The 23,510-nt window shown below is 37.9% G+C and overlaps 3 protein-coding genes across 3 annotated transcripts in view; all 3 read right to left on the reverse strand.

Moving 5' to 3' along the window:
- Window positions 1-1,944, reverse strand: part of LOC107548543 (replication protein A 70 kDa DNA-binding subunit-like) — a 28,489-nt gene extending 26,545 nt beyond the window's left edge. The window contains exons 1-5 of the mRNA XM_016229259.1: window positions 1,921-1,944; window positions 1,683-1,761; window positions 1,105-1,213; window positions 462-550; window positions 221-289 (exon numbers count right to left, since the gene is read on the reverse strand). Coding sequence (XP_016084745.1) covers window positions 221-289; window positions 462-550; window positions 1,105-1,213; window positions 1,683-1,761; window positions 1,921-1,944 — 370 coding nt within the window. The remainder of the gene's footprint in view (window positions 1-220; window positions 290-461; window positions 551-1,104; window positions 1,214-1,682; window positions 1,762-1,920) is intronic.
- Window positions 1,945-1,947: 3 nt separating this feature from the next.
- On the reverse strand, window positions 1,948-7,607 carry LOC107548563 (alpha-2-antiplasmin-like). Its single transcript, XM_016229282.1, has 9 exons — window positions 7,512-7,607; window positions 6,594-6,665; window positions 6,397-6,474; window positions 6,016-6,316; window positions 5,689-5,832; window positions 3,648-3,836; window positions 3,309-3,451; window positions 2,574-2,778; window positions 1,948-2,455 (listed from the first exon to the last, which is right to left on the reverse strand). The coding sequence occupies exons 2-9, from the start codon at window positions 6,648-6,650 to the stop codon at window positions 2,124-2,126; spliced, it is 1,449 nt and encodes a 482-aa protein (XP_016084768.1). The 5' UTR covers window positions 6,651-6,665; window positions 7,512-7,607; the 3' UTR covers window positions 1,948-2,123.
- A 653-nt stretch (window positions 7,608-8,260) lies between these two features.
- On the reverse strand, window positions 8,261-21,327 carry LOC107548562 (WD repeat-containing protein 81). The gene is made up of 11 exons (XM_016229281.1): window positions 20,924-21,327; window positions 17,118-20,644; window positions 16,893-17,000; window positions 16,598-16,791; window positions 16,312-16,493; window positions 16,037-16,202; window positions 14,961-15,126; window positions 13,642-14,469; window positions 11,865-12,010; window positions 11,524-11,706; window positions 8,261-10,163 (listed from the first exon to the last, which is right to left on the reverse strand). The coding sequence occupies exons 1-11, from the start codon at window positions 21,280-21,282 to the stop codon at window positions 9,837-9,839; spliced, it is 6,186 nt and encodes a 2,061-aa protein (XP_016084767.1). The 5' UTR covers window positions 21,283-21,327; the 3' UTR covers window positions 8,261-9,836.
- Window positions 21,328-23,510: the final 2,183 nt, after the last annotated feature.

Here is a 23,510-nt window from a genome sequence, read left to right on the forward strand (position 1 = left end):
TCTTGAAAATGTGTCACATTTTCAACTAATATATTTTAATTTTAGTAATCATGTAATGTTTATAATCTAAAATGCAATCAGAACTTCATAATTCAGAACTTCATAACACAGCTACTGCATTACAGCTCAGGAACCTATTCTTATAATTAATATACATATTTGAGGTTTTTATACACAAATATCTATAACAAAAACTGAATAAATTTGTTTATTTCCATACCATCACTTCCATTCGGAGGCTGTAATGGACGTACAGTTGGAGCTGCATTCTGTTGTGGCTTTGACTGGCCTGTTGCACAAAAATTAGACACTACAGGATAAATTTGATAATCTTAAATACCTCTAGACAAGGTGACTGACATAGTAGAACCTCAATGCTAACAACAAAATGTAAAATGTTTTAATATGAGCATAACTAATGTAAGTTTCCATAAAATTTGACATTTCAAATGTACTCTCACCCTCCACATAAGGAGTTGGGTCTCCAATTTTTCCTGCCATCTGGTCAGCAGACTTGATCACATCCATGTCAAGTATAACTACCACACGTCTGTGTACATCAAACACAAAACCTTGATAATATGCATTAATAAATATATGCTATTGTTAAAAGGTTTGAGGTCAGTAAGACGCATTAAATTGATCAAAAGCGATATCAGAGACATTTATAATTTAATAAGATATATATAGATATATTAAGTTTTCCATTTCACAAAAACAATGTTCTTTCAAACGTCCTATTCAGCAAAAAATCAGAGAACAAAAAAAAAATCAGTTTCAACAAAAATATTAAGCAACTCAACTGTTTTCAACATAGATAATACAAATTTTTCCTGAGCACCAAATCATCATATTACAATTATTTCTGAAGGATCATGTAACACCAAAGACTACAGTAGTTGGCTACTGAAAATTCAGCTTAGCGTACAAGAATAAATGAAAATTAGAAACATTAAAATGGAAAACAGTCATTTTAAATTTCAATAATATTTAATAATTTTTTTAAGTATAACTATATTTAAAGCAGAGCCACAAACTCACACATAAACATCCTAACAACAACAACTGTGAAAATCAGATCAAGACCTGGAGACTAATGCTTACCGTCCATCTTTGAGAACATTAGTGACGCTTCTTTTCAGCATACATACACAGTTAGAGGCCAACTGGTTTTGCTCAGCCATGGGATTGAGCTGTGTGGAGAGCATGAATGCTGGATGCAAGGGGGAAAATAAACAAACTTAAAAAAAAAAAAAAAAAGTTACATGCATACAAAATACATGGTGCCAGGTAATTTGCATTTTATAGAATAGCTGGGGTTTGCATCCCACTGATGAGACAACATTAGATTTTAATGGCTAATGACCATACACATCACTCACTCCTAACTTTAAAGAAACTCCTTGTCCAAATTATCCCACCACCAGCTTTCAAAGACACAAGCACCTAACATTGACATTTACATGTGTACCTAACAAAAATATTGCAGAAAAATATACGGCTTTGGGGCTGATGTCTATCCAACCATAAAGTTCCACATGTGGACTAAAGTAACGGCTGTTTTGCAAAACACTTTAACAGAACAAGTCCAAAACAACATTCTGAGCATGGAAATTACATTCGATTTAAAGGACAGACACATCAAATTAAATTAAACACATCTGAAAACTAATCGAACTCACAGGACATGGTGTGTAGCCCATCACTCATCATGAGACGGAAACGGGACAGGCCATTTCCCCCATCAATCTTACGAATGTTCTGGAAAGGATATTCAACAGAATAAAGTTGACTTGCATGAAAATAAATAGTCTGGTGCCTTAACCAACCAAAGAAACCAAAGCAAAAAGAAGAGTAAGTAAACTAAACATTAAATAGTAACAAAACTGATCTGTTTAATGAAAAAATGAGAAACAAAACAGTCTGATACACAAAAAAAATCATGACTTTTTAACAAAGATTAGGATATTCAGAACAACATTAATTTACATAGGGCAAGTAATTTCAAATTATCTGCTAGAATTAACTTTTAGAAGATATGTCCTTAACTGCCTCCCAGTGGGGACCAACTACGCAGTCAACAATCACTTATGGACTCATTCTGCTAAATGTATGAAAACTATCTACTTTGGAGGAACATCAAAAGAGTGTGGTTTGTCATTATTTTTATCTGAATTGCCAGGGTTTGTGACCATAGTAGATGCTCCAGGGTTTGGGTTGGAAATTACTCCCAGGAAGAATGGAGTTTGACTTAAGTCATCCATTAGGGCAAAGAAAAATGGCTGATTGACAGTAAATGAAGGGTTAGAACGTGAGATGACCACACTTGTTGCTGCCACTGCCTCTGCCCCCTCTTCATTTATCTCAATACTGGACATATGCTGTACACTGGACACAAACAAGGGGCCCTCAGAGATGCGGTCCAGCTTCGGACCACTAAATAGCAATCCTAGACCTGGATTGGAGTAGAATTATATATTTGTTAATATAAATAATTAGGAAATATTAAGATGATTTTGAATCCAAGGTGATTATATGCATGATATGCATGAATTAGATGCAAGATATCTTACCCATGTTTGTCATGGCCTCTTGAAGGTCCTGGTTGAAGTCAAGTTTGAATTTTGGGAGTTTGACCTGCATGTTTCTTTCTCGTGGTAATCGACGGTAAAGATCTGAGATATTGAGCTTAGCTGCAACGGCTGATACATTCACATGTCCAGATGTTGGCATTATTACTAGCAGACTCTTGTCACCTTTAAAGGGGAATCGAGCAACCTATAGAGATCAAATAGTGAGTAACAGAGTTCAGTAGTGAGGAATAGAGACCACAAACAAGGGGCCCTCAGAGATGCGGTCCAGCTTCGGACCACTAAATAGCAATCCTAGACCTGGATTGGAGTAGAATTATATATTTGTTAATATAAATAATTAAGAAATATTAAGATGATTTTGAATCCAAGGTGATTATATGCATGATATGCATGAATTAGATGCAAGATATCTTACCCATGTTTGTCATGGCCTCTTGAAGGTCCTGGTTGAAGTCAAGTTTGAATTTTGGGAGTTTGACCTGCATGTTTCTTTCTCGTGGTAATCGACGGTAAAGATCTGAGATATTGAGCTTAGCTGCAACGGCTGATACATTCACATGTCCAGATGTTGGCATTATTACTAGCAGACTCTTATCACCTTTAAAGGGGAATCGAGCAACCTATAGAGATCAAATAGTGAGTAACAGAGTTCAGTAGTGAGGAATAGAGATTTAATCAGTGCTATTTATAAAGTAGCATCTTAAAGGCAGTAACCTGGGCATCCAGCTCATGGTGGGTGAAAACGCTTAGAGGATACTTTGGCCCAAGCATCATATCCACATTAACAATCTGGTTTTCATCTATGTAGAAGAGCTCAGTGGAGGTGAAGTGAGGGTCAAAACGAGTGAGCCACTCTCCTGTGAGAGAGAAAATTAGACTTGTATACTTGACTTGTTTAATTAGACTTGTGTGGTCCTTTATCGATTTACACTTGTGAAATAACAAGGGAACAATAACGCAACAGATCTGAGTAATGCAAAACCTCCGATGTGACTCACTGATGTAAAAGAGGAAATTGTGAAATACTTGCTGGTAACAGGTGTTTGTTCTGACCTTTGTAGTGCATAGCATTGATGAGCATCATAACGGCGCTGAGAGGCTGGCTGGACAAAAACTCTGAGATGTGCCCATTTGTGACTTTCTTAACCCATTCATTGATGTCATTAACATCAGTCAGTGTGGCCGGCTCTGAGTCATACAGTTTCTGAGAGTCTTCCACAAAGTCCTGTTTGGCTTTAAATCCTAAGGGAAAAGAGAAAACCATTCATAGCTTTGCGTAGTACGGTAATAAACTGTCACTCAACGTTCAATCAGAAAGCAAATATCAGCCAGTAATCAAATTCCCAATCCTATTTAAAAGAAAAATAATTCAAATAACCTACATACATGCATACAAACATATACTATGTATGAAAAATAAAATGTATTGGGAGACTTTTAACACACCCTTTTTTAAAGTAAAATATTTGCAATATTACAAATTTTTTACCTAAATATGAATAACAGAGAGAGATGGATATTTTCTGGATGTCAATCATTAGTGGAAATATTCATGAATTTCATAACTCAAGCTCACTGAAGACAAGTAAACAGTCAGCGATTAAATGAGAATAAAAAAACTAATTATAAGCAATAGAACAAAAAACTACAATAGAACAAATAAACAAGAAATGCTACATACAAAGTAATTATCAAAATGTATAAAAACACTGCATCATTTTCACTAATTAAATTAAATATATATTTCTTATTATTAAAGTTATAAAAGTGATTTAATCAAGAGCAGTAAGAGATTTTCTCTCTTTTGTTGTTTGATTTACATGAATGACAGACAGCAGGAATATTAAACTGCTGTCACTTTAAGAGCTGCCCGGATCCAATATACCGTTACACTGTGTTTTCTTTCGCAGCTGTTTGCTTTCACTTAAGAGACCTACTATGTTTTTGAGGATACCTGCAAAGACAGGCATTTTGACACATAAAAGTGTGTATTTAATTGTTCAAGGCCTATAAAGCAGCAAATAATTAAATAACTCTGTTCAATACTTCCGCACTCTATGAGAAGCATCTTCACGTGCGAAACAGTCTCTCAGACAGCATGTGCATTTAACAAAATGCTTAAACCGCAATGCTTAAAGTCGGCATGAAACGGAAGTTGCGATTGTCTTTTCTTCTCTACTGTGACGTATATCTGAGTGAAACGGCATCTGAAATGAGAGGGCGGGACTTGATTTTGTCCTGCGGGAATTGATTGGATCGTTGGAAGGTGGGGCGCTGCAAACAAAATGGAGGCAGATCTGAATGCCAGTTTGCAGTTAGTGGTGGGGGATTTCTCTCCACTGGATTCACAGCCGACACCCTAGCATGAATAAATGTTTTATTTATTAAGGATGACGACGACGATCAAAACATGCCTAAACAGCGCGCCCGCGCGCGAGAGAGGGAGAGAGAGAGACTGTCTGAATGACTGAGTGCGTCCTCCATCAGGTTAAGTCATATTCATGAAAAAAATTAGTTGGCGATGTCCTAAGAGTAATGTTGTCGTAATATCCTAATATCTTTTCAATGTTTAGGGGTAACGTACTCCCTCATGACTGGTGTCAGTGCTATAAAGTGAAGCATCAGCTTCAGCTTTTCCCCCTGTCATTTATCCCAGCGTTTACCCCTCACGTCACTAGCTCCGCCTTTGCGCCATAGCTCGTGACCGGAAGAGAAGATTAGTCGTTTTGAGGGGGAGGGGAGGTTAACGTTATTGATTAAAGATTAGGAGGGCACATGAATTAAAAAAAATAATAATGAAGTGCACGGATAAATTATTTATAATAAACACTACAGTATTCCAATAAAAAATTAAGAATTTTCAATTTTGATTTCATGGTGACTTTAAAAACGCGTGCAAACGATATGTTTCCGTGACCACGTAGCACAGAAACGTCAGGTGAGCGTGTAACCGCGATAGAGACAATAGTCCAAAATCTCTACCGATTGAAAAATTTCTACCGGTATATCGCCCACCCCCAATTTTAAGGGACCAAAAAAAAACTAACAAAAAAATTTTTTCAGCCACAATATTAACCTCCCTGACAATTCTCACCAGTTTTCAGATAGATGCGGCTGGCGATAGACAGGCTCCTTCTGCGGAAGTTGCGCAGGAGGCTGCTGAGGGCAGTGTGGTAGCATGGCAGTGCATCCGCATGCAAGTGATGTAGAAGCAGCTCTTCTGTCTCATTAGTTGCTCCTATTCAGATAAACAAATAGGAGATAAACAGATAAATTCAGATAAACAACAAGATTGTCTTATTGAGATACATATATTATCAATAAATTTGCGAAAATAAATGCATAAAAAACTCAATATAAACGTAATGAAACCAAAACATTTGTTATTCTCTGAGTCTTTTGTTTTTCATTGTAGACTTACCCAGTGCTAGCTGTGAGAGTGCTACAGACAAGCTAAGTGGGGAAATGATGACATTGGGCTGCTCTGGACTAGGCTTCAAGTTTTCCAAGAACCAAAGGCCAAGCTTCAGAATGCCGTTGCCTACGGTCCGCTTAATCTGTTGGCTGGTCATGTCCCCATCACAGAGCGAATCAAGGTCTTCCTCAGAGGAGCCTTCTTTCTGCCCAGGAGAGGGAACCGAGGCTGAAAGATCTGCTTCTAGGCCATCTGGAGAAACTGTGAGTGCTTCTGTTACGGTGGGGTCAAGAGTGCCTTTCAAATCCTGAGAGGGACAAGGCGATTGGAGTGTCAAAAGTCTAAACATGTATATACCTTCAAGAATGTAACATTGAGGGTTCTTACTGATACGGGTTTACTAGGCATCAGTGGGATGAGAGGAATTAAAGGCACTGCTCCATCCTCTGGTTCAATCGCATCTTCCTGCAGTGACAAGGAGCAATTTGTGGCATTTAACTAATAGAATAAAATCAATAATTTAATAAAACAGAATGAAATCATTTGGAAAAAATAAACAGCATAAAATCAGTTGAGTGCTTTACCGTCCAGCCTTGCTTGGCATAACAAAGGAGGAGGAATGCCAGAAAACACAATTTCATGTTCTAGAAGTTAGTCTAAGAACCAAAGAACAGCACAATTTATACAGAATATGGGATGATTTGACGTTGATCACTGCCTGGTCACTGGTCATTTGTACAAAAGTACTCTTTCCATTTTACATATTATCCATACGTATTAAAATATTATTAGATAAAACATATTAAAATCCATTGATACAAATTTTGTATACACTTCATCAGATCAGATTGTTCAGCAGAAACAGAAGAAAAAAATCCTCACACACAATTTTAATCAATATATTATTTTGGATAGAAACTATCTTAAAAAATCATTCCTGAAGGTCTCCCTCACTTGCACAGAAATTCATAATCTAGCTACTGGCAATAAACCAATACATAATCCGATTAACACCACCAGTTTCAGGTGGATTGTTGTTTTTAAACTTACAGATTGAACAAAATATACAGTCAAATAATCAATAAATGCTTCACATGGCTAAAGGTCTGTCAGATGTTGCATAATTCCAGGGTTAAGCATTTTAAATTCGTTTAAAGCTACAGGTTAAAAAAATTCAGATTGCAGGAAAATTTAAAATATATATATATTGTTTTTAAATCAATAATGTATTTATGGAAATGTTACTGCATTACTACTAATCAATTTTCTTGTGCACATAAAATATGCTTTGTTTTATCAAAACATTCTTGTGGGAATTATTTGTCATTACTGGGCATTACACTTCAAAAATACACAAACGAAAGACGAAGTGTACATATTTACAAACCAAAAGAGCTGGCAATGGATTAAACTTGTATATTTTAACACAATATCTACATAATATATTGTAAACAATTATTTATGCTGAGAATGTATGAGAATAAACAAAACTGTGAGCTTACCGTGCAAATCTCCAGTGGATCCAGCCCTGATTCGGGAAAGAAACACACAAAATAGGCAATGGGAAAATTCTTTGCTGTAGGGGTTGGCAGTCTCAGAGCAAGCAGTTACATTTCAACTTTCATTGATCTTTACCTCATATAGCTCTTAGACCTACCTCTTCATAGATGTAAATATTGAGAGACCTTGGGGTCAAACATCAAACTCAAGTGTGTAGATTCGTGGATCTGTGAAGACTTTAAATGAAGTAGGTTATAAACTGGTACTGTATAGTTTGCCGAGCTAAATAATCTCACTGCTGACAGTGCATGCGAGACACTGAATAGGAGTAAACATGCTGCACAAGAAAAACTGCACATAAATGAGGAGGAGATGACAAGTCAGCACTGCCAATGCTGATATTAATATAGACCGTTATTGGATAGAGGGCTTTTATATTGCTTTCTTATATGCCAGACAAACAAGCCAGTGCCAGACTCCACCATTACCTTGGGTCATCCGCAAGCATATGCCAAGAACTCCAAATTGAGAGCAGTTGAAAGGCAGTGTGTTGCAAACACTCAAATGGACTTTGTCCTATCAGAGTAACCTCTCTGTTGGGTGCTCAGTTTCCAAGCATGAAAATCTACAGAGCAAACCATATGACGGCCCAATCTTGCTCATTCATCAATGAGTAGGTCATCAATCACCCAGTTTGAAGTTTTTCAGACAAAAAAAAAAAAGACATTTATGATCAATTTCTTTTACTTTAAATCATTGAAAAGGTTCATTTTAGTCAGCATATAGAAAAAGGTCACAGTTTAAAAGTAAAAAAAGAAAAATACTCGCAATGAAATACAAAAGAGCAATGGTCAATGTCAAGACAGTGTGTTGCTTGTGTTACTGTACATCAGACAGATGTTTGTCAATCTCAAACAGACATCGTCTTTAGCACGAATCATCAAAATCATCAAGCTGTTTGAGGAGTAAAATACAACCAATTGTATTTTTAAATACTTAGAAGAATTCAGATATAAAGCGATATCCACTTTTCCAAATTGTCTGGCCATATAGGATTCACCACAATCCTCTACTTAGTAACATAAAATAATGTGCTTTTCAAAATGAACACTATAACACTAGTAAGCCTGTTTCAACACAAAATAATAAAGGCATGAATTCATATCAGAACTCATAATCCACAAGCCAATTTTCCAAACCTGACAAATAGTGGGTTACGGAAAGTATATTGTGCTGAATTAGAGAGCCAGTAACATGTTTTAGTAATCTGAATAAATTCTCATTAAATATTCGAACATTATATAATTGGAATGTCTGGAGACGATAATGTTTTACATAAAGCATTCCAGTAATAAATTAAATAGTTATTTCCTAGTTCATATCTATTCAAGGATGTTGCATAAAAGTATTCTTTTATATAGTAAGCATTAGGCTCAACAAAGATACATATATAAATGTGTATGTATATACAAACATACATACAGTATGGTGTGAGTAAAATGTAACATGTTGCTTGACCTGGGGTTGATGTGACAAGTGAATTACTACATCAAGGTTAATATAGCATCAAATTGCTAGTCATTAGATACATTTTAAATGTCAAAGGTCCAAGTTCAGGATTAAGGACCGTCCCGTTGCATATTAGGCGTTTACACTCTCAATCGCTGTACAGTAACAGAATGAAGAGTCATCTTGGACTCTTGCACATTTGCTTGTTCATTATGCTTCATTGACGTGGATGAAGAAACGTACTGTGTAATATAGAAAAAAAGTGCCAAACATGGTGCACTATAAAGGTCTACCATGAATACTGCATAGTTGCTGAGCAAGTCTGGTGAATCGAATCATATGATATGATCAACATAGCCTAACCTGTGATTCTCACAGTGTTGTTTTTGGTGATTTCACTCATCTAATGGAAAGTGTAAATGCTACACTCGAACCACACTTGAACTTTCCTGAGCAGCTCATCTCATGCATGCCTCTAAGAATCCATTAATTTGACTATTTTGAAAATAATTAACAGAGTTGATTATTACATACAAAGCAGCTAGTGCAGTTATATCACATGAACCCTAAAAATAAAAATAAAAAAAGATAATTCTTTTGATTGTATGAATCAGAGGCAATATTCCGTTTTGGTCACTTACTAAAGAGCGAGGTTTTAAGTTCTCTTTCAGCGAGTTTAAAATGGAAATATCAGGTTTGCTCCTTCTACGACTGAAACAGGTTTCTTTGTGCATGGTTGGCAAGATCGTTTCATTCTGGGAAAGGAGCCAAAGGTGGCACGAGGAATATCATTTTCTGAAAAAGCAACACTAGCTAGTTTAAGCCAGCAGCCTGATGGCACCGTTGTCAGAGCCGAGCAGCAGAAGCCTCTTTGTAGGCAACACGGACAGACTTGTGAGAGTCCCACGGAAGTTCTCTGTGCTGAGCTTGGTTGATCCCGCCAGGTTGGCCGTGCTGTCCAAAATAGAGTACACACCGATCCTGTTAGCAACAGTACCTGCCACAATCTCAGCACCATAAAGATCAAATGCATGGATGGGGTCGGATGGAGTCCTGTACTGGTGGAGTGGCTTGTGCTCCACGTCTTTCCAAACGGTCAGTGTGTGGTCTGATGAAGAACTAATCAGCAAATTGCCCTCTGCTGCCTACAAAATGATACACACACAAAAATCACTGTAACAAACAGATGGGGAAGTATCGACATTTAGACAGCCAAGTACTATTTATTTTTTATATTCTATATAAATAATTATATTTTTAATTTCATCAAGTTTAAAAAAAAATTCCATTCACAAAAAATAGCTTTTTCTTTACAAATCACAATTTGTAACCCCAAAAAATGTTACGCATCTTACCAAAAAAAAAAAAAAACCCAGGAGGCTAACCCCATAAATTCATAATTACACTTTTGCTGGAAAAGAACGGCAGATGAAACAAACCATTAATGATTTATAAGTAGTTTTCAACACATACAGCACAGTTCAGAACTTTGGGGTCAGTAAGATTGTTTGTTTTTGAAAGAAGTCTCTTATGCTCATCAAGACAGTATTCATTTGATTTTTTCAGGATTCTTTGACGAACATAGTTAAAAAGAACAGCATTTATTTAATATATTTTATCATATATTTAATTTATCAAATTAAAAGCTAAAAAAAAAAAATAAAATTTCTTACTGACTTTCTTACTTTAATTTATTAAAATTATGAACCCAAGTGTACTTACTTATTGATTACTAATGAGCAGAAGGTGTAATGATTATGTTGAATATATCACAGAAAACCAAATATTTAAATTCATAAAACATACAAATGTATGTACAAGATTCGTGAATGTGAGATTATTAATAGCAACAAAGCATGAGCCTGAAACTCCCTCACACTGGCCCTGGTCCAGCAGGACATCCTTATTGTTGAGCCCTACTAAGGTTCATCCATTTCCTGATTAATAATAAAGTAATTGTGCAGCAATCTGCAAAGCTCATAGATTTTGTCCTAATGAGTAACTCATGTCTATATTTGCCCAAACATGGGCCTCTGGTGGCAGAGACAGACCTTTGACCCTACAAATCAGGGTTAAATAAAGCTTGCTTAGTTCTAGTCCCTTGTTGACTGCATCTGAACAAACCAACAGGGTACAACTTTTACTCATACAGAAATTTCAAATACAGACGTGAATCAAGACACCAAAACAAAGATGGGAATCTAGTCCATGTTTTGTAACGATTCCTGGTTCTTCTCCATTCTAATATTTGATTATACTACAACTGGTGGCTGACTAAATACTTTTTTGCCCCACTGTATATAGTACATGTAGTCGTCCCGTAAACTCTCGAAAAACGATTTTTTGCTTGTTTCAGTCATTTTTATAAACAGTGTGTATCCATATAACATAATATTCCCTAAAATCAATGCAGTATGTGAGCTACAAAAACATCAAAGGACAACAGAGGCATGCAGTCATTTGCACATCTTATATTACACATTAACCAACGACATGCATACTCACTTTCATTTGCAGTATATCTCCCTCGTGACCGGGCCAGCCTCTTAGCACCAGACCCGTTCTTGCATCCAGCAGCACTATGAATCCAGTAGAGAAGCCTGCCGCCACAGTGCGTCCACTCGGACTGACAGCCAGGCAGCGGATCAGGCCAGCGCTCATGTTACTGTAGGCCAGACGGAACTCATGCTGTCAACAGAGAAAAAGCAGGGACCTTACCATAAGCTTTGCAGGAAGGAATATATAGAAACCAGCCTGGCCATTATAATGCTTGATAAAAAAAATTGATCTGAAAAAATAACTGCTCGTAACATAACATGTATTAAAGAAAAAGGAATGAGCAATACCTGCAAGCCAGGTTTGCGCGCATCTATGAAACGCAGCACAGAGTCTGCGCTAGCAAACACTACACTGCAGTGAGGAGCAGGCATAGTGGCGACAGCCGTGATGGGGTTCTTCCCGTCCAGAGCTTCATAACAACGAATATTCTTACCTAGTCATATGAAGGAGAGAGCAAAACAAGAAATTATGCGAAAGCTGTTGGTCTGACAGACACAGGCAATCTAAATAAGAATATGTATGTATAATTTGTAGTGGAATTTGTGGTAATGTATACATTTTGTATATTAATGATCTAATAATAATATCATTATGTAATGGCGATGACAGTTGTGGAAATGCATTTTTGTAATAAAAAGATGCTATGGCTAATTTAAAAACTACCATTTTATGTATCTGACATCAACCATATAAAATAATATTTTCATACTGTATGCATCATATACAGCTTGGCTGAATGCACAAAAATATATCATATTTAATATCTATCTGCTTACACTGGAAATGACTGTGGGACAATCATAACTTTTTAAAAAATTTATAGAAAATATTATACAGTAAATAATATTTTATTATTTAATTATTAGATTATTTCATTTAAAAAAGAAATGAGGGTAAATAATGAAGTCTACACATAAACCTATCTGAAAAGTACAAATTCTGAAGGTATGATTCAAAGCTGACATTGAAATCTCTCAAACATTACTTTTCAAAATTTTGGGGTGGGAATTTTTTTTTAATGTTTAGCCATCTCTATGTTCACCAAGTTTGTATTTATTTTAAATCAAAAATACGGTAAAAACAGTAATATTGTAAAATATTATTAAAAAGTAAAATATATGCTTTTTATTTTAATATAGTCTAAAAAGTTATTTCTTATCTCATATGACAAAGCTGAATTTTCATCAGCCATTACTTCAGTCTTCAGACTGGCTACGTTTACATGCAACCAAATAATCCGTTTGTAATTGGATTGACGGCTCAATCGGACTGAAAAGCCTTCATGTAAACACCTTAATCGATCCGATTGAGCTCGATCGGAATGAAATATCGATCGGATTGAAGGGGGTGGTTTATTCCTTTTCTAATACGATTGACAGTGCATGTAAACACTCAATCGGATTGAACCCCAAAACTGAAAGGACTGCGCATGTGCAATGACGCAGAAATAGCCTAATGACGTATGACACGCGGCGGAACGAGCGGTTCTTCCTTTTGAATAAAGTGTTGTATAAATGTGTGTCCTGTCATTATAAAACTCTCCTTTCACTCGGCAACTGTGAAGTGGAGCAGGACAACGTCCCACCAGTCCTTGTTTTGGATTCTCATCCACAGGCAACCTGTTTTGGGAGCGGGGAGGGGCATTTTTACTGCGTGATAAATAAGAGCAGCACGGCACTGCGGTTTATATGTATATTTATCCAGAAATTGATAAATATTAATTCTGCTGTTAAAAACAAATAAAGAAACCGTGTAGGAGAGTGGTTATTATGTGCAAACAGTGAGAAACTCTATATTTGTGCAGTATGCGCATGTAAAAAAAAATCTATTCCGATTTGAAGCTTGTGACATAAACGTGCACATATACAGCATCCTTTCTGAATAAAAGTATTAATTTCCTTAAAAATATATACCTTACTGACCCGTAACTTTTGAACGGTAGTGAAAGTGAATGCGAAAAAATGTAGGAGATTAATCACACAAAATAACCTATCCTATGCCACAAAAGGACAGTTACTGTAATACTGTAAGATGCTCAAATTAACAGTACTGTTATTTTCTCACCTGTGAATTGATCCCACAGATGCACAGTACCATCACAGCTCACCACTTCCTGTGAGGCCTCTAGCTGGCCGACATAAAAGACAGATTTGCGGTGGTCTGTGTACATGAGTCGAGGTTCGACCTCTCGTGTGCCATCACCGTGGTTATAAAGCGGCCACAGCCTCACCGTTTTGTCTTTACTCCCAGACAGGAAGTAGTCCTCCCTTGCTAGTGGCGCCAGACATTTTGCCGTGCCCGAGTGGCCCAAGAAACTCTGAAGACGGATCTGGTGGAAGTGGAAATGCAAGTCCTGCTGGTTAAGACCAATTTCATACTGCCAGTAGGCAAGCCAATTACCCTGCAGGGAGCGACTGCTGCGTGGGAGGTCCTGTTTCAGTGCGCTGTCCTCTGGAGTGGGTCCCAGGACCCAAGAGTATGAGGAGTGAGAGAAAGATGGTCCGGCTGAGGAAAGTGCAGTGGTAGCTAGACTCGTCTGAGGAGCACTGCTACCATATGGCCGTATCCATGTTTCCAAAGAAGGCAAGTTAGGACTCCCACAGGCTTCAGTGTCCCGGCGTACCTGGATACGGTTTCCCACCAGATGACTGCCAAATGTTCCTGACTCAGGCAGGATGTCTCCACCCAGTGGTGTGGAAGTGGACGAGGGAGCAGGGAAGGGACTACGACCCATCTGGTGGCCCATGCTGGGAGAGAGGCCCATAGCAGTAGTTTTCTGACCTCCAGCAGGGTTGGTTTCTGGGCTACCTGGACTTGCTCGTTCATGATATGATTGAGCCAGACTCCAAACTAGCTCATGATTTGTAACTAGTTTGCGAATCGCTGCATCACCTAAAAAAAGAAGGTACAGTGGTGTGAAAAGGTTTTTGATTTTGTCTCATCAGTCCACAGAATATTTGCCCAAAAGTCTTGGGGATAATCAATATATTTTTTGTCAAATGAGAGATGAGGCTTTGTGTTCTTTTTGGTCAGCAGTGGCTTTTGCCTTGGAACTCTCCCATGGATGCCGTTTTTGCCCAGTCTCTTTCTTATTGTTGAATCATGAACACTGATCTTAATTGAGGCAAGTGAGGCCTGCAGTTCTTTAGGAAATTATCATTTAAAAACTGCATTTTGTATTTACTTGCATTATCTTTGTGTAATATTAAAATTTGTTTGATGATCTGAATCTTTTAAGTGTGACAAACATGCAAAAAAAATAAGAAATCAGGAAGGGGGCCAACACTTTTTCACACCACTGTATATACACAACTCAGCTAATGAAGATGAATAGGAACACATTTATCAATGCTTAAAAGCTAACCAGTAGAAATGTGTCTTACCAATAAGACAGTAGAAAGGAATATAAGATGCATAAGCCATTTCAGGATTAAACACAGCCTGAAGTTCCTCCAAAACTCCAAGCTCACAAGTAATCTCTGTTCCATCTGGACTGCACATATCCAAGTATGTGCTGTCTCCAACCTCCCTACGCGGGGCACTTCCCATCTGCACATAATGAAAATGAATATAAATTATTAAGTAATGATTTAGTTGTTTATGAATCGGACTACAAACTATTTAGGCCAAGTATTAAAAATCCTCTGATAATAATTTCAAAGTATACTTGGATTTTTTTGAAAGACATCAATTATTTTAATAATTAAAAATTTTATGACAGTAAAAGACATTTATAATGCTACAAAAGAAAAAAAATGTATCATGTTTTCCATTAAGCAGCACAACTGTTTTCAACATTACTAATAATATTTTTTTTTTCTTAAACACAATTATAATGATTTCCAAGAATCATGTGACACTAAATTTAAAATGTATTAAATAAATGCAACCTTGGTGACCATAAGAGACGTCCTTCAAAAACATTAAGAAAAAAAAGACCCCAAATTTTTAAACGGTAGTATATTCAAATTTGACAAAACTGTCAGGAAGACTCATATATACAACATGAAACTAAACAAATGAAAAAATAAATAGGGATGCATGATATTAAAATTCAAAATTATTTCCAATACTTTTTTTGTTAAATAAATTAAACATTTAATAAAACTAAAACCAACTGTTTAAAATGCTATAAGTGAATTTAGACATCACAACATTTAGTTCTACAGTATGAAAATAGGATACTGTTAAGGTGTGCATAAAAGTACATCTAACCGTGTTGTAAAATTATAAAATTATAGTTTTTAAAGATTAACTTTATGGTAAGTGTTATATGATGGCAAAGGTTAAACGTAAAAATAGATTAAGTTGATTGAGCAATTAAATATGCAATATCCAGATAAACTAAAAAAAAACCTCTATAATATCATATGATTACAAATATTAATAAAGCATGCATCCCTACAAAAAAAAGGACTGAATTATACATTATACAATATTGTAAATTGTCTTTGGTTACCTGATTTTGCAGACACTGCAGCAAGGGGAAAACTTGGAAGAACCTGGAGAGGGTTTCTGCCATGTGCTGCTGTACCATCTCTCGGCCAATCCGCAGACAGATCAGTGCCATGAGGCTCAGAGTCTTTAGACACACAGCGGAACGAGTCTGCACTCCACTAGGAAAGCTGAACACAGAGGGGAAAAAAAGTCAGAGGACAGCTTTTTTATATAAGTTGCAAACTTTCTTTTTTTAACTTCCTGACTATGACTGATGCACTATATGTAAGCTATTACCCCATCTTAATTGATGTTAACAAATCCAGCAGAGGCAGCAGAACCTCCTGGTTAATCTTCATCAGCATATCCATTAGAGTGGTGTCTGACAGGAACACTATAATCTTCTGAGTGAGTACCACTGCACCCAAAAGCCCTGCCTCCTTTCGAGTGTTCAAACGACAAGAAGAAGGTGGAGAGACCTGCAAGTTTCAAGGAAGTTAAATTTTAAGTAAAAATCTATATAAAAAAAGAAATTTTACAAGCCGAACTGTTAATCAGTGAGATTCAGAAATGTCCAAGTTACCAGGTAACCAATGTAGGGTAGATATTGGTAAGTCAAGACTGGTTCTCCATAGAGATGTGCTATGTAAATAAGACACTCGAGGACTGGTCGTGCAGTCTGGTCACCAACAACTGGCTTCTTCTCATATACACTTCCTACGCTCTCAAGGCTATTTTCCTCATTTGCAGAGAGCATGAACTGGTGTTTATCAAGACCTTAAAATGAAAAAGATTACTTATAACAGAGATAGTAAATTAAGCTAAAACCACCAAATACAGCAGAATATAGAGATGTGTATGCAGTTCAGAAATTGTACCTATGTAACATGTAGTAAGAAGTCTCAGCAGGTTCCTAGCTATGAATCGAGATGTCAATGTTGGCCCCAGTTTTGCAGACAGCCATCTGACAGTTTTGCAAACAGTGTCTGGAAAACACAATATTTTTTGTTACTGCATAATTCAGGCATACTGCTACTTTGAATACTAAACATGTACAAATAAATCAAAGAAATGCACAAAAATTACAAAAAGTTTTGACTCACCTAAAAGTATCTTGTGTTCTTTTTCCTCAGAATCTTCTAAAGGGTCGTGTTCAGTGTCTTCTTCCTCCATGTTTTTCTCTGCATCTTCTTGCACAATTGCATTCATGATGTCTCCCTCAAGTGTGATCACGGTTGCCTCGGACTCCTCTGTGCAAACTGAAAGAGTCATCTCTAGACTGGGCACCCTTTGCACTGTATTTTCTCGGTTTTCCACTGTCTCCTCATCCTCAAGCTCTCCACCATCCTCACCATCACTAGCTTGCTTTAGGTCCTGACTGCTGTCAGCAGACTTTAAACTTGCACGGTCTCCAATGGACACCTCACTAGCGCTGCTCTTGTCACTCAGTTTCCCCACGCTGAGAGATTCCTGGTCTTGATCTTTGTTTGCTAGGCTTTGGTTCTGCTGTTTGGCGCCCAACGCCATTGTTGCCCCAGATGCACTATTATTCACATAAAAGCCATTCTGAAAGTCCTCGCCTTCAGTCAGAAAAACCTGGTCATTGAGACTGATGCCTGAGGAGTAATCCACAAGACCTTGGTCTCCACCAACACCTCCACTACCACCTCCACTGCCTCCTCCTACTTTGCCAGATGATGTGGCAGTAGACGGCCTCCCATCTTCACACTCATAGTCCTCCTCTTCCTCATCTAAGGCACCAGCAGCTCCCCTTAAAACCTTCAAGCCCTCCCATTCAGTCCCTGCAGCTGTATTGCAGCTTTCAAAGCCTGTCATGACCTGCAGAACATGTGGAAGAAGGCAGGAAAGAAAGGCTTGCAAACCCAGTCTTACAATAAGCTGCAGCACAAAGCAATCCGTGTAGAGGTAGAAGCGGCCTCGAAGGCATCTGGGATTCTCGTACACACCTACCAGAGGCTTTAGTAGGTACTTGGAGGCATTGCGAGGCCCAAGAACCCTGGACACAGGCTCAAATAAGTACCAGGCAGCATAAACAGCAGTGGTCTCCTCTGACATCAAAGAAAGCACAAAGGGTAGAAGAATCTCAAGCCCCTCTGCATTTATGTTATCCTTGAGAAGTGTCTCCAGCTGTTGCCATAAGTTGAACACAATGTCACGGCCCTGAACACTGTTAATGGACTCCATCTTGGAGTGGTAGGAAAATATGAATCTGTGCAATGTTGGGAAATATGCTGGAAAGGGAAGAGGGGAAAGAACGGGACTAAGCAATTGCCAAGGGTTTGGCGGTGGAAGACCCTCACAAATAGGGTCATATTTGAACAGATACGGTAGTCCATGCGGGTGTATTGTGAATGTTTCTATCTTAGAGCAATGCTTGTGGACCTGCAGAAGTGACTCTAGTGCATGATGGAGTGGTAGTGGAACATCTCGAAAGTTTGTAGAGCACAGCTTCAATACTGCTTGAAATCGATCACTCAGATGTGTTCCAGGTCTCAGTCCCCGCTGTTTGGAGTAATAAAAGATCTCAGCAATGAGAACACCCAAGGCTTGCATATCTCTCTGGAAAAGATCTGCAAATGACAGAGGAACTTTCAGTACAGGTCTCAAGTCTTTTTTGTTCGTGTCAAGACCCATCGTATGCTGGGCTTGACAGTGTAGACCTTTCACTAAGAAGTTGTTTAGCTTTTCTAACTCTTCCAAAGGCTGCAAAGGTTTAAATCCCTCTGGCAGGATTATCTTAAAATCCTCAAAATTGGAAGCCTCTGGCCTTTTACCAACAGAGGCTGCTCTGTGAAGCATGGATGCTCTAATACCTGATCCTAGGGTATTTGTGACATTTCCAGGTGTTTCACCAGGGTAAGAACCATGAGAAGGAGACATAGCCAAAGCAATACTCTCTCCACTGGTCTTTCCACCAGCAGAACCAGCCAAAGGGATTGGAACAGAATTAGATGATGACGAGCCACTCAAGTCAAGGGCTTCCATTGCTTGCTCAAGCTCCTCGTCCCGGCCTACAACTGACCACCCACTGGATTCACAACCTGTTGTTTCTGGGACCAGTCCATCCACACCATCCATTGTGGTTTCAAGTGGTGGAATGTGCCAGGTTGTTACGTTGACAGGCCCAAAGTGGGGAGGCTCTGGAGGTGAATACTGGTAAGGTGCAAGACGAGGTGGGTGAGGGTTGTCAAACAGCTGCACAACTCCATAGCTGGTGAGATGGGTGTGGCTATCCACCAAGTGCAAGCACACATTCTTAGCTTTGACAGCTTCTTTACCTGATAACTTGTAGCCAAATGTCAGGTCAATCCAGTGATGCAACTGTTGAGACACTTCTCGACTCTCTAGCAGTTGTCTATGCACAGCAATAAACTCTTCGTAGGAGTTACACCATGAAGGTATATCAAGGTCTGGCATGTCTGGGTGAATGGAGTGGAATATTGAGGGATCGGTGTAAAATTCTGGGATGCATTCATCTGGGGTCCAACTCTGAATACGTTCCATACTAGCTGGATATTCATTGGGCTCCCACTGGGAACGAACATGGCTGCACAGTACAGATTTAGGTGTCTGTCTAGCTTTGTAGACATAATAAGTTATGTCTGACAGAACATCTGAGATATGATGGGGAACGTGGAGGTGATCCAACTGGCCTGACCCACCAGATACTACCGGCCCACCAAGGTCTGAGGCAAAATTGCTTCCACCACTTCCATTAGCTGCTGCTAGTGCTTCTTTGGTCATTTCATATGTGAAGTCCAGTTGTTTATCACCTTTATTCAGACGAAATTTTGACTTCTTGAGATCACGAAACCTTCCATATGGCACAGTGAAATCCACCACCCAAGGTAAAACCGGGTGATAGTTTGGGTCTCCCTCACGCCTCCCTGCCAGTCGGTTTAATTCCATCAGATATTGGAAGTTGCTGACTTGACCATTAACCCAGTCTAAGACCAGAGATCTGAGCTCATCCAGACAATTTCTACAAAGATGTTCACTCACCCCACTGTTATGACTCTGATTGTCTTTTGCTGTAACACTTGTTGGCGCTTTACTTCCTAATGCATGTGGCACAGAATCCCTGTACTCTCCAAACTTTTCATAATGTGCCAGAGATATCTTTAGGCGACTGCAGAGTTGCTCATCAACTGCAATGTCAAGTAAGGAGAGTTCGCCACACAGTAGCCCTGAGGCATGACATTCGCGCATTGCTATGAGCAGTTGGTACAAAATGAACAATATCTTAGCATGGCTGTTAGCCAGCTTAGCTGGACTGTAAGTGACAATGTCATGAACAGTGTATTGTGTGTATGGGAAAACCACATAAAGAACCTCCTCCGACTCCAGCAAGCATTCTGCAGGTAGCACATTTGGACACAAACTGTCAGTACTTTGTTTAAGAGCTGAGCAGTTGGATGGGAATGGGCTGTCTTTCTCCTTCTCTTTGGCTGGAGAGAGGGACGGTGACATTCGATCGGTAGAGATAATGCTGGAGCAAAACAGTTTCTGTAAGGCTTGGCGAACAGCATCAATGGCCAAAACAGGTGTTTGCTCAATGGAATCTGCATATGGTTGCACATGAGTCATGTAAGCTTCACGCCATAGATTTCTGAAAATGAAATAAAAAAGGATATTACAAGTCAACACTGATTGAAAAAGTTAACCAAATGACCATTGTTATTATAAAAGAAACAGCACAGAGAAGTATTCTATATGGAATAAGCAAGCACAATTAAATATCCAATTCTAACATCAGATATATAGTGAACGTTTTGAATCTGAATACAAGGTGATTTTGAACAGATTGTTTTAATCAACAGAATTAAAAACACAACAATTACACAAATATGTTCTCACAAAAACATCTAGAAAAGACAAAGTATTGTACCTGAAATTAGACTGGGATACTCCCTGCATCAGAGTCATGAAAGAGTCCTGTGAGAGTCCCTCCCCATGGCAGCCTGGCTCCCTGGCTAATCGGTATCCCAGTTTGCACTTTCTAAGGCCTTGGATACAAACACGTGTCCAACCAGATGGCAATTTCATCTGAGAGCGCTGGAGGAGAGTGCAGATTTCTCCCTCGCTGAAGCACTCGTATCGCGCACAGCGAGTAACTCTCTTGTTTCTCAGGGCCATTACCCATCGAGTTGGGACCAGGACCACCAGTTCATTGGGTCGCTGACTGGGTCTAGTCTGCCGCTGATCAATACCCAGGTCCCTCTCCAAGGCTGGTGCTAGCCACTCCATGATCTCTTTAAGTTAACCAGACTGTAGCCCTTGTAGGCCCCTATAAGAAGCTAAAAAAAATTCAGGACAGGAAGTTAAAAGAAAAGCACAAAAGATACTACTATCGGTTTCTGTAGACACTATTACACATATGTTCATGACATAAAATAATGAATAAAAAATTGACTTGTATGGAGACACATGAAAAGTGTGTTTTATATCCACTGCAAACTTGAATAATATACTTAATGTACTTTGTGCAAGTCGAGGCGAAATCCAAATAAAAGTTATTTTATCACAGATGATCTTAAAAGTGTAATCTAAATATTGTTACTGATTACACTATTTATAGTAACATCATTTGTACAGTTTCATATTACATTTTAGAAGAGATCCACTCAACACTGTATGGCAACAACGCATATTACTAAAACTATTACTAATAATAATAAAAACATTTAAATGCAATGTTTATGACGTACAGATGTAAACTATTTTAAAATAAAATCCTGTAGAATAATGGAAACAAAATAATTACAGTATTTAATAATTATAGAATGATTTTATTGTTCAAATAAAATAATGCTATGCAAATAACAATACAAAATATGTATCAGTAGAAGCTTGCAGATCAAATCATCTTCAGGATAGCAACAACTAATGATTTGTCGAGGACACTGATGTCATCACTAAATGTCACATACCTGGCAATAAAGCTCATTCTGATTCTGATTCTGATAAAAAGTAGTCCAGACTCCAGAGCATGAGCTGAAGCATGAGAGATATTTAAAATGTGCAGTGGTGGGGGGCCAAGAGCAGGAGAAACTTAGATTGAGAAATATAAAAAAAATAAAAATATATAACGTTTAGTTACAGGCCTATTCACATGCGGCGTGATAGAGTACTTGTACCCATTTTGCAATTTACTGAGCAGCTTATTATAAACACATGACATGCCGCTGATACATAGAATCTTATGCTGACTCCGAAAAATAAACCTGTTGCCTAAAGAAATCCACTAGAGGGCGTCCTGCTTTTAATTCTGTTGTAAGACTTATAACTGAGCTACTCTAACGTTCTAAATACACAGTCACAGACCCACCAAACAAACAAACAAACCTTATGGAACAGTATGTAGCCTATACAATCTTCAGTTTCAGTATAGTCAGATTTTCTTAGCTTTTACTATGCAAAAACTCAACTATGGGGGGTTCGGCCCTATAGTTGTCACATGGGAAATTGTCGGTATTATAAAACTAGGTTTTGAATGAAATGTCCAGTTACACAAGTGTGTGGTTTCTATACTCCAGAGTATCTTATGCTGGAGTGGTTTTCAAAACCCTCTTTAATTTAAATTTTATGCAAGTTATGTTCTCCGATCTACAATTTCAGAATCATCAACTTTTTAGCTTTTGGGTAAGAAGTGAACAAAATAAAATAATTTTTACTCGTTTTAAAATAAGTTTTAAAAGAAAATGCTGCTTCTGTCTTTCTACTTAAACGTGTCATGTCAAGTGCAACACACTGTCAAGTCACTGTGTTGCTTGACATTTCTTTGTAAGTATTTGTGAAATTTACTTGCAATTTCTGAGTGGGAATTGTTTCAGAATCAGGTTTCAGAACCTACACCAAATTCACTGTATTCCATTTTAATTATGGTTTAAATTGAGCAAAATTTATAATATGCTTTTTTATGGCAGGTTAAATTGTGACAATATGCTTTCCAGACTTTAAGGTATGTGTCCATACAAAAAAAAAAGTACTTTAAAAAAATACAGCTACTCTGGGGAATATTGACTAGCAAAAAGTGTCAAAACTACTCCCTTACTTCTAACTTGATTATAACAAGAATTCATCAATCAACATGCAACTAAACATTTGAGTTCATGGATTTATTTAATCTTAAACGATGAAACACAGTTGAATAAAACGTTTGTAACCACTTTTGTTCAAGTCAAAGTTGTTATCACTTCTAAACAAGCACATGTCTATAACAATGGTAAATTACATCCACTCTTCTGCTAAATCTACACATCCCAGAAACAGCAGCTGCTTCCTTACAGTATCATCAAGTTCTAAAGATAAGAATATGATTTCAAAGCTGGCTGTGTGCAGGAGTTTGTAATAATAATTGCTTTTCTCTCTCACTCTCTCTCTCTCTCACTCACTCCACCCCAGAGAGCAGGTTAAAAGGACGTGTCCAACACTGTTAAACTTACTTTATATGAACAAACTTTCTTTATTTTGAG

The sequence above is a fragment of the Sinocyclocheilus grahami genome, unplaced genomic scaffold (assembly GCF_001515645.1).
Source record: "Sinocyclocheilus grahami isolate Dianchi unplaced genomic scaffold, SAMN03320097.WGS_v1.1 scaffold350.1, whole genome shotgun sequence".
NCBI classification, from domain to species: Eukaryota; Metazoa; Chordata; class Actinopteri; order Cypriniformes; family Cyprinidae; genus Sinocyclocheilus; species Sinocyclocheilus grahami.